The sequence below is a fragment of the Pogona vitticeps genome, chromosome 6, assembly GCF_051106095.1.
Source record: "Pogona vitticeps strain Pit_001003342236 chromosome 6, PviZW2.1, whole genome shotgun sequence".
NCBI lineage: Eukaryota > Metazoa > Chordata > Lepidosauria > Squamata > Agamidae > Pogona > Pogona vitticeps.
In genome coordinates, this window is record NC_135788.1 from 62,315,563 (window position 1) to 62,330,695 (window position 15,133).

General features: G+C 39.9%; 1 protein-coding gene across 2 annotated transcripts in view; it reads left to right on the forward strand.

Moving 5' to 3' along the window:
• LOC110081584 (kinesin-like protein KIF11) overlaps nt 1–15,133 on the forward strand; it is a 48,950-nt gene that overhangs the window by 17,642 nt on the left and 16,175 nt on the right. For both annotated transcript variants that reach the window (XM_073003743.2, XM_073003742.2), the window contains exons 2-11: nt 3,823–3,955; nt 5,059–5,156; nt 5,235–5,313; nt 5,755–5,940; nt 6,033–6,157; nt 8,038–8,128; nt 9,486–9,728; nt 10,345–10,440; nt 10,589–10,674; nt 13,216–13,303. In XM_073003743.2, the coding sequence (XP_072859844.2) occupies nt 3,833–3,955; nt 5,059–5,156; nt 5,235–5,313; nt 5,755–5,940; nt 6,033–6,157; nt 8,038–8,128; nt 9,486–9,728; nt 10,345–10,440; nt 10,589–10,674; nt 13,216–13,303 (1,215 nt within the window). In that variant the 5' untranslated portion in view covers nt 3,823–3,832. The remainder of the gene's footprint in view (nt 1–3,822; nt 3,956–5,058; nt 5,157–5,234; nt 5,314–5,754; nt 5,941–6,032; nt 6,158–8,037; nt 8,129–9,485; nt 9,729–10,344; nt 10,441–10,588; nt 10,675–13,215; nt 13,304–15,133) is intronic.

Consider the following 15,133-nt stretch of genomic DNA (forward strand, 5'->3'; position numbering starts at 1 on the left):
TGGTTCTCACTCTCAGGTGGTGATAGTACTAACAAGATGAAACACTTCCTGCTATAAGCAACAGATAGCAGAGTTTTCCCCTCAAGTGATGGTTGATTGGTAAGATGAATATGACATTAGTACTGCATGAGACTGCATTGATGATATTGTGCTGGCAGAGCAAATCAACATGGGATGGGAGATGTTTGGAGGGCAATGAAAGGTCAGAGAAACAGTTAAAAAAAACAGTTTTTCTTTGAAGAGTCAAAACAAACAGGTGGAACTAATAGAAAAAGGAGTCAATTTCAGGAATTTTCCCTTGCTTTGTGTCACTTTGTGAATGCTAGTAAGCACAAGAGAGTACCTTGTAGACCATCTCGGCTGCTACCATTGATGTTGTCAACATTCATTGGTGTTGGCTACCCTTGACTATTTAAAACTTGGCATGCTTTTTCCTGCTGACAACATGGGCACAATATTGTGCAGCAATATCAGGCAATTTCCTGACGTTTTAAATTGTGGACACAAAAGCACAATATCTCATGTTCATAAAACTGAGTTTTTTTTAATGAATTGAACGTACTTCAAACTTATTATAAGCTAAATGAACATGCTAAATTGGATCTCAGTTGTTTGAGGTAGTAAAACTGTTAAACAACCTGCACATAGTTTAAATCCCAGATTTTACCTTTTAGACAGTGTAGTGTTAAGTGGTTGTATCTGTTTCTACTCAACTGCATTTTAATAGACTTTTAAGAAATGGACTTAACAGTATTGAGTTCACTGTTGAATGCTAAACATGCATAATGGCATTATGACTGTCCACTGAACTTAGTGTTAACAAAAGCAAAGGGCATTCAGCTTGTTGGTTATTGTTTGTTTGTTTGTTTTATTAGATTTATACCCCCCCCACCCCCGTCTTGACCAAAGGTCTGCTCTGGGCAGCATTACAAATTTAAAAACAGTAAAACCAATAAACATGCAATAAATCCAAGATGGTGAATTTAAGATACAGCAGGGGGGAAAGCCTACCCAAATAGCCAAGTCTTGAGTTTACTTCTGAAGACACCCAGAGAGGGAGCCAGGCAGATCTCCTTGGGCAGGAGATGAGGGGCCACTGCCGAGAAGGCCCAGTTCCTCGTTCTTTCCTTCCAGACCTCTCTGGGTGTTAGGGCCCTCAGCCACCCGGCTTGGCTGGAATGAGTGACTGGCATAACTGGGTGGGAGAAGGCGCTCTGCCAGATATCGAGGTCCTAAACCATTTAGGGCAGTGATGGCTAACCTTTTTGAGCCCGAGTGCCCAAACGGCGATTATTAATGCAAAGAAATAGAGGAAAATAACAGAAAAGGAAAAACCAGAGATCTGTTCAGGAAAATTGGAGATATTAGAGGAAAACTTTGTGCAAAGATGGACATGATAAAAGACAAAAATGGAAGGGACCTCACAGAAGCAGAAGACATCAAGAAGAGGTGGCAAGAATACACAGAGGAATTATATCAGAAAGATGTGGATATCCCGGACAACCCAGACAATATAGTTGCTGACCTAGAGCCAGACATCCTGGAGAGTGAGGTCAAGTGGGCCTTAGAAAGCCTGGCTAACAACAAGGCCAGTGGAGGTGATGGCATTCCAGTTGAACTATTTAAAATCTTAAAGGATGATGCTGTTAAGGTGCTACATTCAATATGCCAGCAAGTTTGGAAAACTCAACAGTGGCCAGAGGACTGGAAAAGATCAGTCTACATCCCAATACCAAAGAAGGGCAGTGCCAAAGAATGCTCCAACTCCCGGACAATTGCACTCATCTCACACGCCAGCAAGGTTATGCTCAAAATCATACAAGGTAGGCGTCAGCAGTATGTGGACCGAGAACTCCCAGAAGTACAAGCGGGATTCCGAAGGGGCAGAGGAACTCGAGACCAAATTGCCAACATGCGCTGGATTATGGAGAAAGCCAGAGAGTTCCAGAAAAACATCTACTTCTGCTTCATTGACTATGCAAAAGCCTTTGACTGTGTGGACCACAGCAAACTATGGCAAGTCCTAAAAGAAATGGGCGTGCCTGACCACCTTATCCATCTCCTGAGAAACCTATATGTGGGACAGGAAGCAACAGTTAGAACTGGATATAGAACAACGGATTGGTTCAAAATTGGGAAAGGAGTACGACAAGGCTGTATATTGTCACCCTGCTTATTTAACTTATATGCAGAATACATCATGCGGAAGGCTGGACTGGAGGAATCCCAAGCGGGAATTAAGATTGCCGGAAGAAATATCAACAACCTCCGATATGCAGATGATACCACTCTGATGGCGGAAAGTGAGGAGGAACTAAAGAACCTTGTAATGAGGGTGAAAGAGGAGAGTGCAAAAAACGGTCTGAAACTCAACATCAAAAAAACTAAGATCATGGCCACTGGTCCCATCACCTCCTGGGAAATAGAAGGGGAAGATATGGAGGCAGTGACAGATTTTACTTTCTTGGGCTCCATGATCACTGCAGATGGAGACAGCAGCCCCGAAATTAAAAGACGCCTGCTTCTTGGAAGGAAAGCAATGACAAACCTTGACAGCATCTTAAAAAGCAGAGACATCACCTTGCCAACAAAAGTCCGAATAGTCAAAGCTATGGTTTTTCCTGTAGTGTTGTATGGAAGTGAGAGCTGGACCATAAAGAAAGCTGACCGCCGAAGAATTGATGCCTTTGAATTGTGGTGCTGAGGAGACTCTTGAGAGTTCCCTGGACTGCAAAGAGAACAAACCTATCAATTCTAAAGGAAATCAACCCCGAATGCTCATTGGAAGGACAGATCCTGAAGCTGAGGCTCCAGTACTTTGGCCATCTCATGAGAAGAGAAGACTCCTTGGAAAAGACTTTGATGTTGGGAAAGTGTGAAGGCAAGAGGAGAAGGGGACGACCGAGGATGAGATGGTTGGACAGTGTCATCGAAGCAACCAACATGAATTTGACACAACTCCGGGAGGCGGTGGAAGATAGGAGGGCCTGGCGTGCTCTGCTTCATGGGGTCACGAAGAGTCGGACACGACTAAACGACTGAACAAACATCCCAATCCCAAAGAAGGGCAGTGCCAAAGAATGCTCCAACTACCATATGTTTTTCTTCCTAACATTTTGCCAGTCTCTGTGGCATCTTCAGAGGAGTGGAGCTAGAATTATATCTGTGTTCTGGTGTGGTCTGGGATTGTTGAGTCCTTGTAGCTGTGGGATAAGGGTGTTTGTTGTTGTTGTTCTTTTCAGGAGATTGGTTGTTTCCTGTCATCAGAGTTTTTTTTGTTATGGGTATTTTGTTGTGATAAGGGGGAAGATGATCAGTCACTGTGATTGATGGATGTCATTGGCTCATCTTTTGTGTGCAATGATCACTGGCCCTTACGGCTGGGTAGAGTTCGTTGACCTTTTGCAGGCTGTATTTTTCAGTGCTGGGAGCCAGGTTTTGTTGATCTCTGTCCTCTGAAGATGCCTCTGCCCTGTCCTCTGAAGATGCTGGCCACAGAGACTGGCTAAACGCTAGGAAGAAAAAACTCCAGAACACCACCAAACACCCCAAAAAACCCACAACAACCATCAGATCCCATTGTGAAAGCCTTTAAGAAGACATTCAGCTTCTTTGTAGTTTTTTGTTTTTAATTTCATGCTCACTTTAAAATAGACTAATATTTATTACTACTGAAAGTTTAGGTCCCTTCTCACCAGGGTGGATTTGAATTGAATTTTAAAAATCAGGTTTTTTAATGATTTAAATTTAAATGGTGATTTAAATAAATTTGTTTAAAAAAATCATTGATTTTATTCACCCTGCTTCTCACTCTTTTTAAAGGCCCTTCAGTATGTCTGAACACAAGGCTAATTCCTACCCTGTAGTGGAATGTGAACATGCAAGAAAAGAAGTTACAGTTTGCACTGGAGGGGTGACAGATAAAAGATCAAGAAAAACTTACACATTCGACATGGTAAGTATTGCTATTAGGATTGATGTTAGATTTCTGGGATGTCTTTATCAAAGCTGCTTTATCAATTCTAATAGTTGAGAAGGAGGATTATTGCTCTGGTAGGTGATATCCTTTACTTATGGAAGGTTGCATCCTGCCATTTCCACATAAGGGGATCAGTCAGCAGGTGTTAAGAAAAGCATCTATCTGCCTAATGCTTTGGAGAGTTGCCTGTCTCAGTGGACAAATGACAGGTTTAGATGCAATGCAACACTATGGCTTAACATTAGGAAGGAGCCTTGGGCTTTCGAACTCTTGTTACAGAGCTTGTGGGGAGAAGGAGACTTTCCCAGAAGGGGAGCCCATTCTTTATTCCTCTTAAGAAGAATTAGGCTAAATATCCCAGGGCCTCCTTGCTGGCTGAGCTAAATGGGGACGTTTTTAAACTTCCCACTTAACATCTCCCTTCAGCCCACCTCTTAAAAAAGAAAAATGAAAATAGTTTGGATTTGTTTTTCCAAAGTCAGAAGAAACAAAATTAGACTAAGTTCTTCCATGCTACTGAAGCTACAGAGTCCAGCATTCCATACCATAAAATCATAAGTATCATTTTAGTTAGTTCTATTTTAATTGTAAGCAATCAACAATTTTCTGAAACTGTTTGCTAAATTCTTAAGTATGTCTATTTGGAAAATACTTTCCTATAATCTGAAGTTAGGTCTAATCCACATGCTGGATTACTTATTTTATGAATCAGTTTTGAAAAAGTACTTGCTGATCACTTTTCTGCCTATCACAGATCCCTAAGCAGTATGCAAGAAAATAGGCAGGTACTTGGCATCAGCATTGCCCTTTTCTTCAAAGAGATTAAAAGGATCTATGAAAAGGGCACTGTCCTTCTGCATAAACAGCTGGAATTATCCAAATGTTTGTGCTATATGATGGCTACAGCCACCAAAGCATGTCTTGCAATTTATTTCACCTGGCAGAGTCAGTCACAGACCTGCAAATGAGAGATCACAGTTTTCTAATGATTCAAGGGCAACTATGTAGCAAGTGTATCTGGGTTTTTTTTAAAATCACTGCTCTAAAATGTATTAATGCTACCTTGCATCTAAAAATAGGTTTTTGGAGCTCAAGCAAAACAAATAGATGTGTACCGAAGTGTAGTGTGTCCCATCTTGGATGAAGTACTTATGGGCTATAACTGTACTGTGCTTGCGTGAGTATCATGTTTTTTCTTCTTCTTCTAACTCCAGAATTTGTTCTTGACATTAACATTCTAATTTCCTTTGCATAGTTATGGTCAAACCGGTACAGGAAAGACATTTACTATGGAAGGGGAAAGATCACCTAATGAAGAATATACGTGGGAAGAGGTAAAATATATTTCATACATTCCTAAGTTAAATATGAACGTGGACTCTATGCTAATTTTACCCAACCAGAAACTCCCACCTGTTTTGCAGTATAGTTTCTAGTGATTGTTGCTGAAAATGATAAAACTTAATTGTCAGACATCTGAAGGGCATCAGCTTAGGGAATATCTTTTTGCAGTAATAGTTAATTTCTTATGTGTATTTCTTTTGAAGCAGGTCCATTCTGGTTTAATGCTGGGAAAATGTATGTGGAATTGTATCCTAAATCTCAGCCTAAATCTCCACCATACAATAATAAGCCGTGGGTTTTATTAGGGACCTTTCTGTTTTAAGGATGCATGCTCAATCCATATTTGGCATTGCCAGCATGCTAAAAGTGACTTGCAAGACAGTAAGGAGAGCCAGTTAAAGCTATACCTTTCTTTTGCTCTTTTGTTAAAGGATTCACTCGCTGGTGTAATTCCCCGAACACTGCATCAGATATTTGAAAAGCTTGCAAAAAATGGTACAGAATTTTCTGTGAAAGTATCTTTGTTGGAAATCTATAATGAGGAGCTCTTTGATCTTTTGAATCCATCTTCAGAGGTTGGGGAAAGGCTGCAAATGTTTGATGATCCCCGTAACAAGGTAAACATTTTTTGTGTGTGCTTGATTTATTCATATAAGTTGGGGGGGGGGGTTCTGAATAAAACATGTAATCTTGCATTTTGTTTTGATAGAGGGGTGTGATAATCAAGGGTTTGGAAGAAGTGACTGTACATAACAAAGATGAAGTTTATCAAATCCTAGAAAGGCGAGCAGCAAAAAGAACCATAGCAGCTACTATGTTGAATCAGTATTCCAGGTGAGAAATGTTTCTTTGTCTTTGTAAGAGATCTTTTCAAATTCTTTCTTGGAGTTTTCCAAACTGATGCCCTTCAAACGTTTTAGTTTATACTTCCATTCAGTTTTAGCTAGGAAGGCCAATAGCTAATTGTAAATGTTTGCCAGACACCAGGCTGGAGAAGGCGTTTGCATACGCACTGAGTATGAAGTTCCTCTAACAGTGAAATCTTGTAAATGTCTGCTTAGGAATAAGCTCCATGCGGTAATCTGTTGTTTACTTCCTTCTGTGGGTCTTGGTTCTCACTATCATAAAACATACAGACTTGTTCCTATGAGGCAAAGCAACAAGCTGCTTGTATTACAAACTGTAGCACTGTGTCTGTCATTCATTTGAGGTGACAGGCAAAGTGGTCAACCAAAAGGCAAGACTGCAGAAGGACTACTTCCTCCTGTTATCTTCAGTTTCAGTCAAAGATGACTAGAAAGCAGAGGAAGCCTTGTGTCACAAGCAGTTAAGGCCTTCTATGCTGCTCTCATGAAAATCGGGTATTGGACTGCAAGGTATTTTAGGCATAGCCAGGTAAGGGATTATAAGATTTGCAATCTGGCAACACCTAGACCCATTAACCAGGTTTGGTACTTTATAGAACTCTCCTGACTGCTTATACAGAAAGATGCGTTTGAGATGGAGAATCATTAGGGGCATCAGAGCCATCAACAAAGTTTACCTCCTACCATTCTACATGGAATAAGAGAAAGAAGGATGATCCTAACAGAGCACCCTGGGAGAGGAAAAGCTTCTGTCTTGTGTTGTAGTTGGAAGATGTGTGTGCATCTTAACGAGTGGAATGCTCTTCTGCCATTAATGACTGCACATGATCATTGAGACAGGAAAAGGCAAAACCCATTGCCATTTGTTTTACTAGCATACAGGCCAGTTGAATGTCTTATCTCTAAAATCCTACCCTTTCATCACAGGTGGGAGGGGAAGACTGATCAAAGCAATCCCCCACCCTTCTATCTTTGCAAAGACAGTGAAGGAACATTGCTTAGTTTGGGCTTCCTCTTTCTGTGCCCCTGGGGGCACAGAAATAATCCCCCCACTCTGTTTGCAAAGACAGTGTAGCAAGGGAATTCCTTCACTCAGACTTCGCCTGTCTATGCCGGCAGGGGCATAGAAAGACAGGGGAAGCCTGAGTAAAGTGATATCCCCCTGTCTTTGTAAACAGGGAGGTGGGATTCCCTTTGAGCAGGCTTTAGCAAACCTCCCGAAGGGAAAACTCCTCTCTGCCTATGTGTAAAGGGGTTATATTCATTGCTTCCTATGTGTCGGGGGTCTCTGGACCTCAAGAATAAGAACCAATGAATATCTGACGAATCAGCAATATTAGTTGAATATTGCAATTTTTTATATTTACCCCCATGTATACTCAGAAATATATGTTGTCAAAATTATTAGCTTATTAGTCTGTGGTAAACTTTTCAACTACTTCTTAATAGGCAGAATTTAGCCCACAGTATTAGATTGTGTGCCAAAAAACTGTCATTACCTACTTAGGTCTTTAAAACTGGTGACAAAGAACTGAAAGAAGGGATGAACGTTCCCTCTAATTTTACAGAGCGCTGGGCATGAGCCCTGCATCTTACACTCGGGGTTCTGGACCAAACTGGAAGCAAATGGGCAGAAACACTGGCTCAGCTGCGCACCCCCAATGCAGTGCTGTGCAGCTTAGAGAATACCTTGGAAGGGATTCTACATGAAAAATACTTTTGCAGACAATTTAATTTCTGTGTGTTGACATAAGTGAACACTAGTCAGGTGTTGTGTGTGTGTGTGTGTGAGAAAAATGTTTCCAAACCCTTCTGCAACTTATCTTAATTTGTTAATTTAATTTCCAGTCGATCTCATTCAGTGTTTGCTGTCACATTACATATGAAAGAAACAACAGCAGATGGAGAAGAACTTGTTAAATTTGGGAAGTTAAACTTGGTGAGTATAAGTATGGTTTTAACTTGCAAGGCCCTAAACGGTTTGTGACCTTGATACCTGACAAAACGCCTATTCCCAACTGGAGCCATCTGTCCTACCCACATATCCCAGGCAGGAGGACGGGATACTAACCCAGAGAGAGGGCCGGAGAGAGAAAACAAGAAATTGGGCCTTTTCAGTGATCACTCCTCAGCTATGGAATCAGCTACCACCTACCATTTGCCTGGCCCTTTTACTTGGGCTTTTAAAGAAACAACTAAAAAATTCCAGCAGGTCTTTCAAACCATGTCATCTACAGAGCCCATTGAATGAAGCCAACAGCTGATAATGTGATTGACTACTGCCACGTTACATACATGTTTTGGGAATGTATTTTATACTTAGCTATTTTATAATGCAGTTTATATTATCTGAAATTGTTATATTTTATTTTACAATTGAGTTTTATTATGATTTTGTTTTGTGTCACTTTTCTGTTGTGAACTGTCCAGATGGCCGTAAGCCAGATGGGCAGTATATAAGTCAAACAAACTGAACAAGTAGGGCTTACACATAGAACTAACAAAAAGTGCTACCTCAGTCAGGACAATTGGGAGATTGTGTTGCAACAAGTAAACCAGAAGAACCTGGAGTGAATTTGAGGGAGAGGAAACTTGTGCTTCCTAGATATAAATAGCATTGGCAAGAATTTCTACCTCACCTTCAGGAATACTGCTTTTCTGACTGAAGTATCCTTGTTCTCGTGTATGGAAGGCAGGGTTTATGCACATGCTGCTCTAGTCCCTCTCCTCATTAACTCTCATTCTCTCATTTTCTGGCTTTCCACATGGTTGCTTCCATAGCTGAGGTTGTCCTGCCACTCTTCATCTAATTTCCATCTCGTCTTTTCTTCCCTTTACACTGTCTTGTAAACACTTCTTTTGTACAATATAGGGTTATTCTCATTTGTTTAACACTGGTCTCCACAACTATTTTGTGATATTTCTTTGTTAATTAACATTATAGGTAAATGTAACTCAAGGGGCAAAATAGAATGCACTCCATTTTTTTCTCTGTTCACATAACACATGTATTAATCATTTGCTTTTTTCATCATGAAAACTGGCACAAAATGAATGAGCTACCTCTGCCCCCATATTTTATCAGTGTTGCAAAACAACTGGCCATGTTTTGGTTTTGTAATACAGACAAACTTCACAGAGCACTTTCCAATTGTACTTTCACCTTTAATGCACCTCTCTGAGACATCTTTTAAAAGGCAGTTTTCATTTTTAGGGCAACACTTTTGCACCCCATAAATTCAGTTTTTTGAATTCTTAACAAAACCACTTGATGTAGGCAAGTTTTTCAATTGCAGGTTGATTTAGCAGGAAGTGAAAACATTGGTCGTTCAGGAGCAGTTAACAGAAGAGCTTGTGAAGCTGGAAATATCAACCAGTCTCTGCTGACTCTGGGAAGAGTAATTACTGCACTTGTTGAAAGAACCCCACATATTCCATACAGAGAATCTAAACTCACCAGAATCCTGCAGGACTCTCTTGGAGGACACACAAAAACATGTATAATTGCAACAGTATCTCCTGCATCTATCAATCTTGAGGTAATATTTGCCTCTGTCAACTATTTTACTGACCAAGAGAAATCTACCTTTAACATTATATTTATACTAACAAATGAAAACAGAAATACAGGAGAGATGCTGGAAGTAGGCTAAAAGTTTATTTATTGTAGGAGACAATAGATGGGATGTTTTTAAGATAGCAGTGTTTCATAGATTATATCAAGTGGTTGAGTATAAAGCAATATTTCCATAAATAGATTTTAATTTTTTTTAGCATTTAAATAAATGCAAATATTTCTATGCCAGAGAACCTGGATCTAATTTTAGAATGCTTTCATCCTCTACTGTTTCAGGGAGGACTGCTATATGCAGATTCAGTGAATATAACTGAAACACCTTTAGGTTTTTGCCATTAAAGTTCCTTCAGTTTGGTTGTAGTCCTAGATACTAGAAATAATAGGTTTAGTAAAATTGACTTAACACATTGCAAATCGACTTGAAAGGTGCCATTGTTTTATAATGAAAGTCAGGCTTCCCTTTCTGAAGTGAGGATTGGTGAGGATTTCTTTTCAAATGACAACTCTTGCATCATTGTATAGAAGTTCTAAATTATAAACCACTTGGTCAGCTGCCACTTCTGTCTTTTATATAACAGGAAACCCTCAGTACTCTTGAATATGCTCACAGAGCAAAGAACATCATGAATAAGCCTGAGGTGAACCAGAAGCTCTCAAAAAAAGCACTTATTAAGGTTCAGTATACTTAATTATATATTAATTCCTTTTGTCTACTGAATTGCATCCTATATATGTTTAAATTATTTGCAATCAGAAGTATTGGGTTGTGTGTGTCATCAGTGACTGAGGATATACTCCTGTGCTTTTCTAATATTTGAACAGGAGTATACAGAAGAGATTGAACGCTTAAAACGAGATCTTGCTGCTGCGCGAGAGAAAAATGTGTACATTTCTTTGGAAAATTATGAGTGAGTATTGGCTTTCTGTAAAATATGGCCGCTTGGGAAGAATATGGCCTCTACACAGGTCTTTAAATCCAAAAACCCTAGCCATAATGACAGGTTTTTCTCGATTAGGCCAACCCCAAACACTACAGCTTTTCCTAATTGAGAATGGAGGACGGTTGGGTAATGTTGCTGGGAAGAGGCCCGAGCACCTCCAAGCGGATACTTCCTGCTTGGTTCCCTGGTTAGCTTTTCCTGTCAGAAAAGGACCTCAGGAGAGGGGCTAGTTAGATGATCCTGGTTGACAGCCACCACCAAAACCTTCAACCGGTGGTGTCCAGTCTTCCCCACTTGCCCAAGCAGAAAAGAATAGGGAGCGGGGTTTTCAAGTTCGTTGCTGTGTTCCTGACCACTTGCTAGCACCATATTCACCACGCCAAGTGGCTCTGATGGGGCTCTTCAAATGTATTTAATAGTGAATTCAGGTAGAAAATGTCAAAAGGTTTGCTACCAAATGGTGAGAAAGAAGAAGCAAGTTTAAGCATAGTAACGAGAACCCCAAGAGTTGCAGAAATGTCATACATTTTTTAAGGTAGGTTAAACCTTTAAGAAAAAAATAAAATAAAAGAGTACTTTTATTTATGGAGTATTTATGGAGTATGCTAAGTATTTATGGAGTATCAGTTGGAAAAGAAACAGCCAGGGGCAGGGAGTGGAATGTAGTGTGCTGGAGGAGAATGTGGCTAGAACTCTAAACAAGCACCGTCAATGAGGAAATAAGGATACACTGGAACACATTGTGGCTGATCCCATTTGTGCCCTCTAAATTAAACTCTGGTGGGTCAGTCCTGGCAAGGTCATTGAGAAACAGGAGGGAAATATTAACATGTAGGGGTAGAATCTAAGGATTGTAGAAGGAAGAACAAGTATTGTTTTTTAAATAAAAATTGGGTGAAACTAGCCTAGTGATGATTACACATAATAATAATAATAATAATAATAATAATAATAATAATAATAATAATAATAATAATAATAATAATAATAATAATAATAATAATAATAATAATAATTTATTGTCATTGTAAGTATATACACAGTATACCCATACAACGAAATTCACAGACACCCAGAGACCAGACACATGCACACACATAACATTCCCCAAACACTCCCCACCACTAAAAGTCCCCCACTAATAATACAAACATTCACACCTCAGGCCAAGTAACACAGTCCAACTAATTATTCACTACTGGTGGTCTTTAAGCTCATTAATTGCAATTATAGCTCTAGGATAAAAACTATTTAGAAAACGTGTGGTCCGAGTCTTAATTGTTCTATATCTTCTGCCAGACGGTAACAGTTCAAAAAAGTTATAAGCAGGATGGGAAGAGTCTCTCAGGATGCTGTGTGACTTCCTCAGACAGCGGGATGTGAAGATGTCATCCAGGGTTGGTAGCTGGAGCCCGATGATATTCTGGGCAATTTTAATGGTTCTCTGTAGAGCTTTTTTGTCCGCTACAGAGCTACTCCCAAGCCATGCCAGAATGCCATAGGTTAGGACACTCTCAATGGTGCTACGATAGTAGGACAGAAGTAAATGCTGTGATAAATTTAACTTCCCGAGCATTCTCAGGAAATACAGCCTCTTCTGTGCCTTCTTTATTAGCATGTTGGCATTTATAGTCCATGAGAGGTCCTCTGAGATGTAAGTACCCAGAAATTTAAAACTACCAACTCTCTCCACTTCCTCACCGTTTATGTACAGTGGTAAATGTACATTTCTCTTCCTCCTAAAATCAATTATGAGTTCTTTAGTTTTTTTGATGTTAAGTGTGAGATGATTTTCTTTACACCATAGTATCAATCTTTGTACTTCCTTTCTATAAGCAGACTCATTGTTCTTATTTATGAGTCCCACCACTGTCGTATCATCCGCAAATTTAATAATTGCATTGGTGTTATACAGTGGGGTGCAATCATGTGTGTACAGGGAATAGAGGAAGGGACTTAGCACGCAGCCCTGGGGAACTCCTGTACTTAGTACCAGGGTAGAAGAATGGTGGGATCCCATCCTTACTCACATGAAGATCCACAGAACATTGACTGGGACAAAAAAAGGGAGTGGGGGAATGAATTGACTTCCCCGAGTCCTGTATATTTTGTGGTCTTGGAAGAGTGTATACCTGATACACTACAATGTTTTGTTGCAGTTTTGCTTAACATTCTATCTAGGCAAAACAAAGCTGTGTGGGATGTGTGGCATAACTTTTAAAAAAACAGTATAAATTTCTTGTTTATCTGTTAGACTTCATAGGATGTAAATTATAGACCACTTACTTTTCTACAAGTTCAATGACTCCAGTCTAAATGTTCTGCCTGTGTAGTTTACACTGATGTAGCAAGTGATATTTTTAAAAATATAGTACTATGAAAAGAGGACAGAAAACCTGTTTGTGAAATATGGGTGCATATGTCTTCCCTTGCTTTTCACAATCATCTGATTTTGCAGCATGATACGAGTTGATTTGTTCCGATTCACCATATGCAATATTTTTAAAGCATTCTTCATGGCAAGCTGACAGCTCAGGAAGAACAAATTGCAGAGTATTCTGATAAAATTGCAGCAATGGAGGAAGAACTGAAAAGAGTGAGTAAATGACATTGTTCTTAGTTTTTTGTGTTGGAAAAAGTCTGGGAAGTGTAATGTATGTCATTCAAATTTATCAGCTGAAAGTGAGATGTAAGATAACTTGTTGAAATAACATTGACACACACACATATATTTGTTGCTGTTATGGTGGAAGTGAGTGCTCATGAATGGTCTGTTTTACTTTGGAATTAACAGTTATCAGCTTCATTAGATATTACTAGGATCTCACAAGAGATTTTTCATGACTCACGAGGTTCTCACTCTTCTTCCTTCTTCACTGCCAGCAGATATTAATTCTTTAATATCAATTACTTATAGAGACAAGTCTGCTGTTCAAAACTTAAGTCTTTTATTTGATCAGGGAAATAAATGATGAATATTCATGAGATAAATCACAGGCTGTCAATCACTTGTATTTGAATCAAATCTGATATAACTTTAAAACTCTTTTAACATTCTGTTTCAATCTAAGCTCTTACAGACCTCTAACTCACTTTCCAGATACTTTTAAGTTACACACGGTGTCTCACTCTCCGAATCTCCCTCAGACGCCACACATCAGCCTTTATATCCAGCTCCCTCCCCCCTTGGCTCTGCCTTCTGTCCACTCATTGGATCCTTCTTCAATATTCTGTGGTGACGGACAGGTGAGGGCAGGCTGTTCGCTACACACACACACAAAACCTTAAAAAGTTGTTTCATGGGGTAAAACCTATAGTAGTTTACCCTCATGAACAACGAGGAGCTTTAATGTAGAGGTTATTTGCATCCTCTTGGATGGGAGAGAGGTTCCTAAAGACGCGACGAACTCAGAAGCAAACCCATGCGACACATATACATCAGCAGCGCATCTGCAGTGGTCTGAGTCTCAATATTTCTCAGGGGAACTGCTTCGGGATAACGTGTTGCACAGTCAACGATATTCAGAATGAATCTGTTTCCCCTCAGGGTAACTGGGCAACGGTCGAACTATATCTAAACCAATGCGTTGGACTGGGTTCGAAATGACAGGTAAAGGACACAGCTTGGTGTCAGTTTTGTCACTGCATTCCCCTTGTCTCTGAACTCCTTAAGACCTCTGGTCAAATTCTTTTATCTGCTCCTCCATTTCAAGCCAGTAAAAGTTTTGAGCTAATCTTTGGTCAGTATGTGTGATATCTATAAGAGCTGAAAAGGTACCAGTGTGCCCCTGCTCCTCTATCCCCACTTGATCTTTGAGAGGAACAATCAGTTGCTTGAGGTGAGTCTCCCCTCCCCCTCTGGGATTCACAAAGGCCTCCCTGTACAAACGGTCTTTTTCTAGGAAGAACTTTTCAGGACTCTCGGGGGTTAACTGACCTTCGCCAACTTTCTTAAACATTGATCCAGCATGCAATCTGTTCTTTGTTCCCTTTTAAATGTGTTTTCTAGTGGAATCTTAATTGGTATTAATTCAGCTGTAGGATCCTCTCCCCTCACCAGCTCTGTTTGAATTTCACTCTTATCCTCTGCTTTGCCGCCGTCTTTCTGCTGGGAGCAAGTCTGCACTAAAACACTTTTGACATGCTCAGTGAGATCGATCCCAATTAAATAAGGCGCAGGCAATTGGTCAGCTATGCCTATTCTCCATAATCCTTTCCACCCTTGATATCTTATAGGTACCTCAGCCACTGGCATGGTAATTAGTTCAGCACCTATCCCTTTAACTGTCAGGCTTTCACCTTTCTGTGTCTGGATGGCACAAGGCAACTTGAAAGCAAGAGTCTTTCAGAGCCATACATTTTGTCCCATTTACGTAAATTATTATTATTATTATTATTATTATTATTATTATTATTATTATTATTA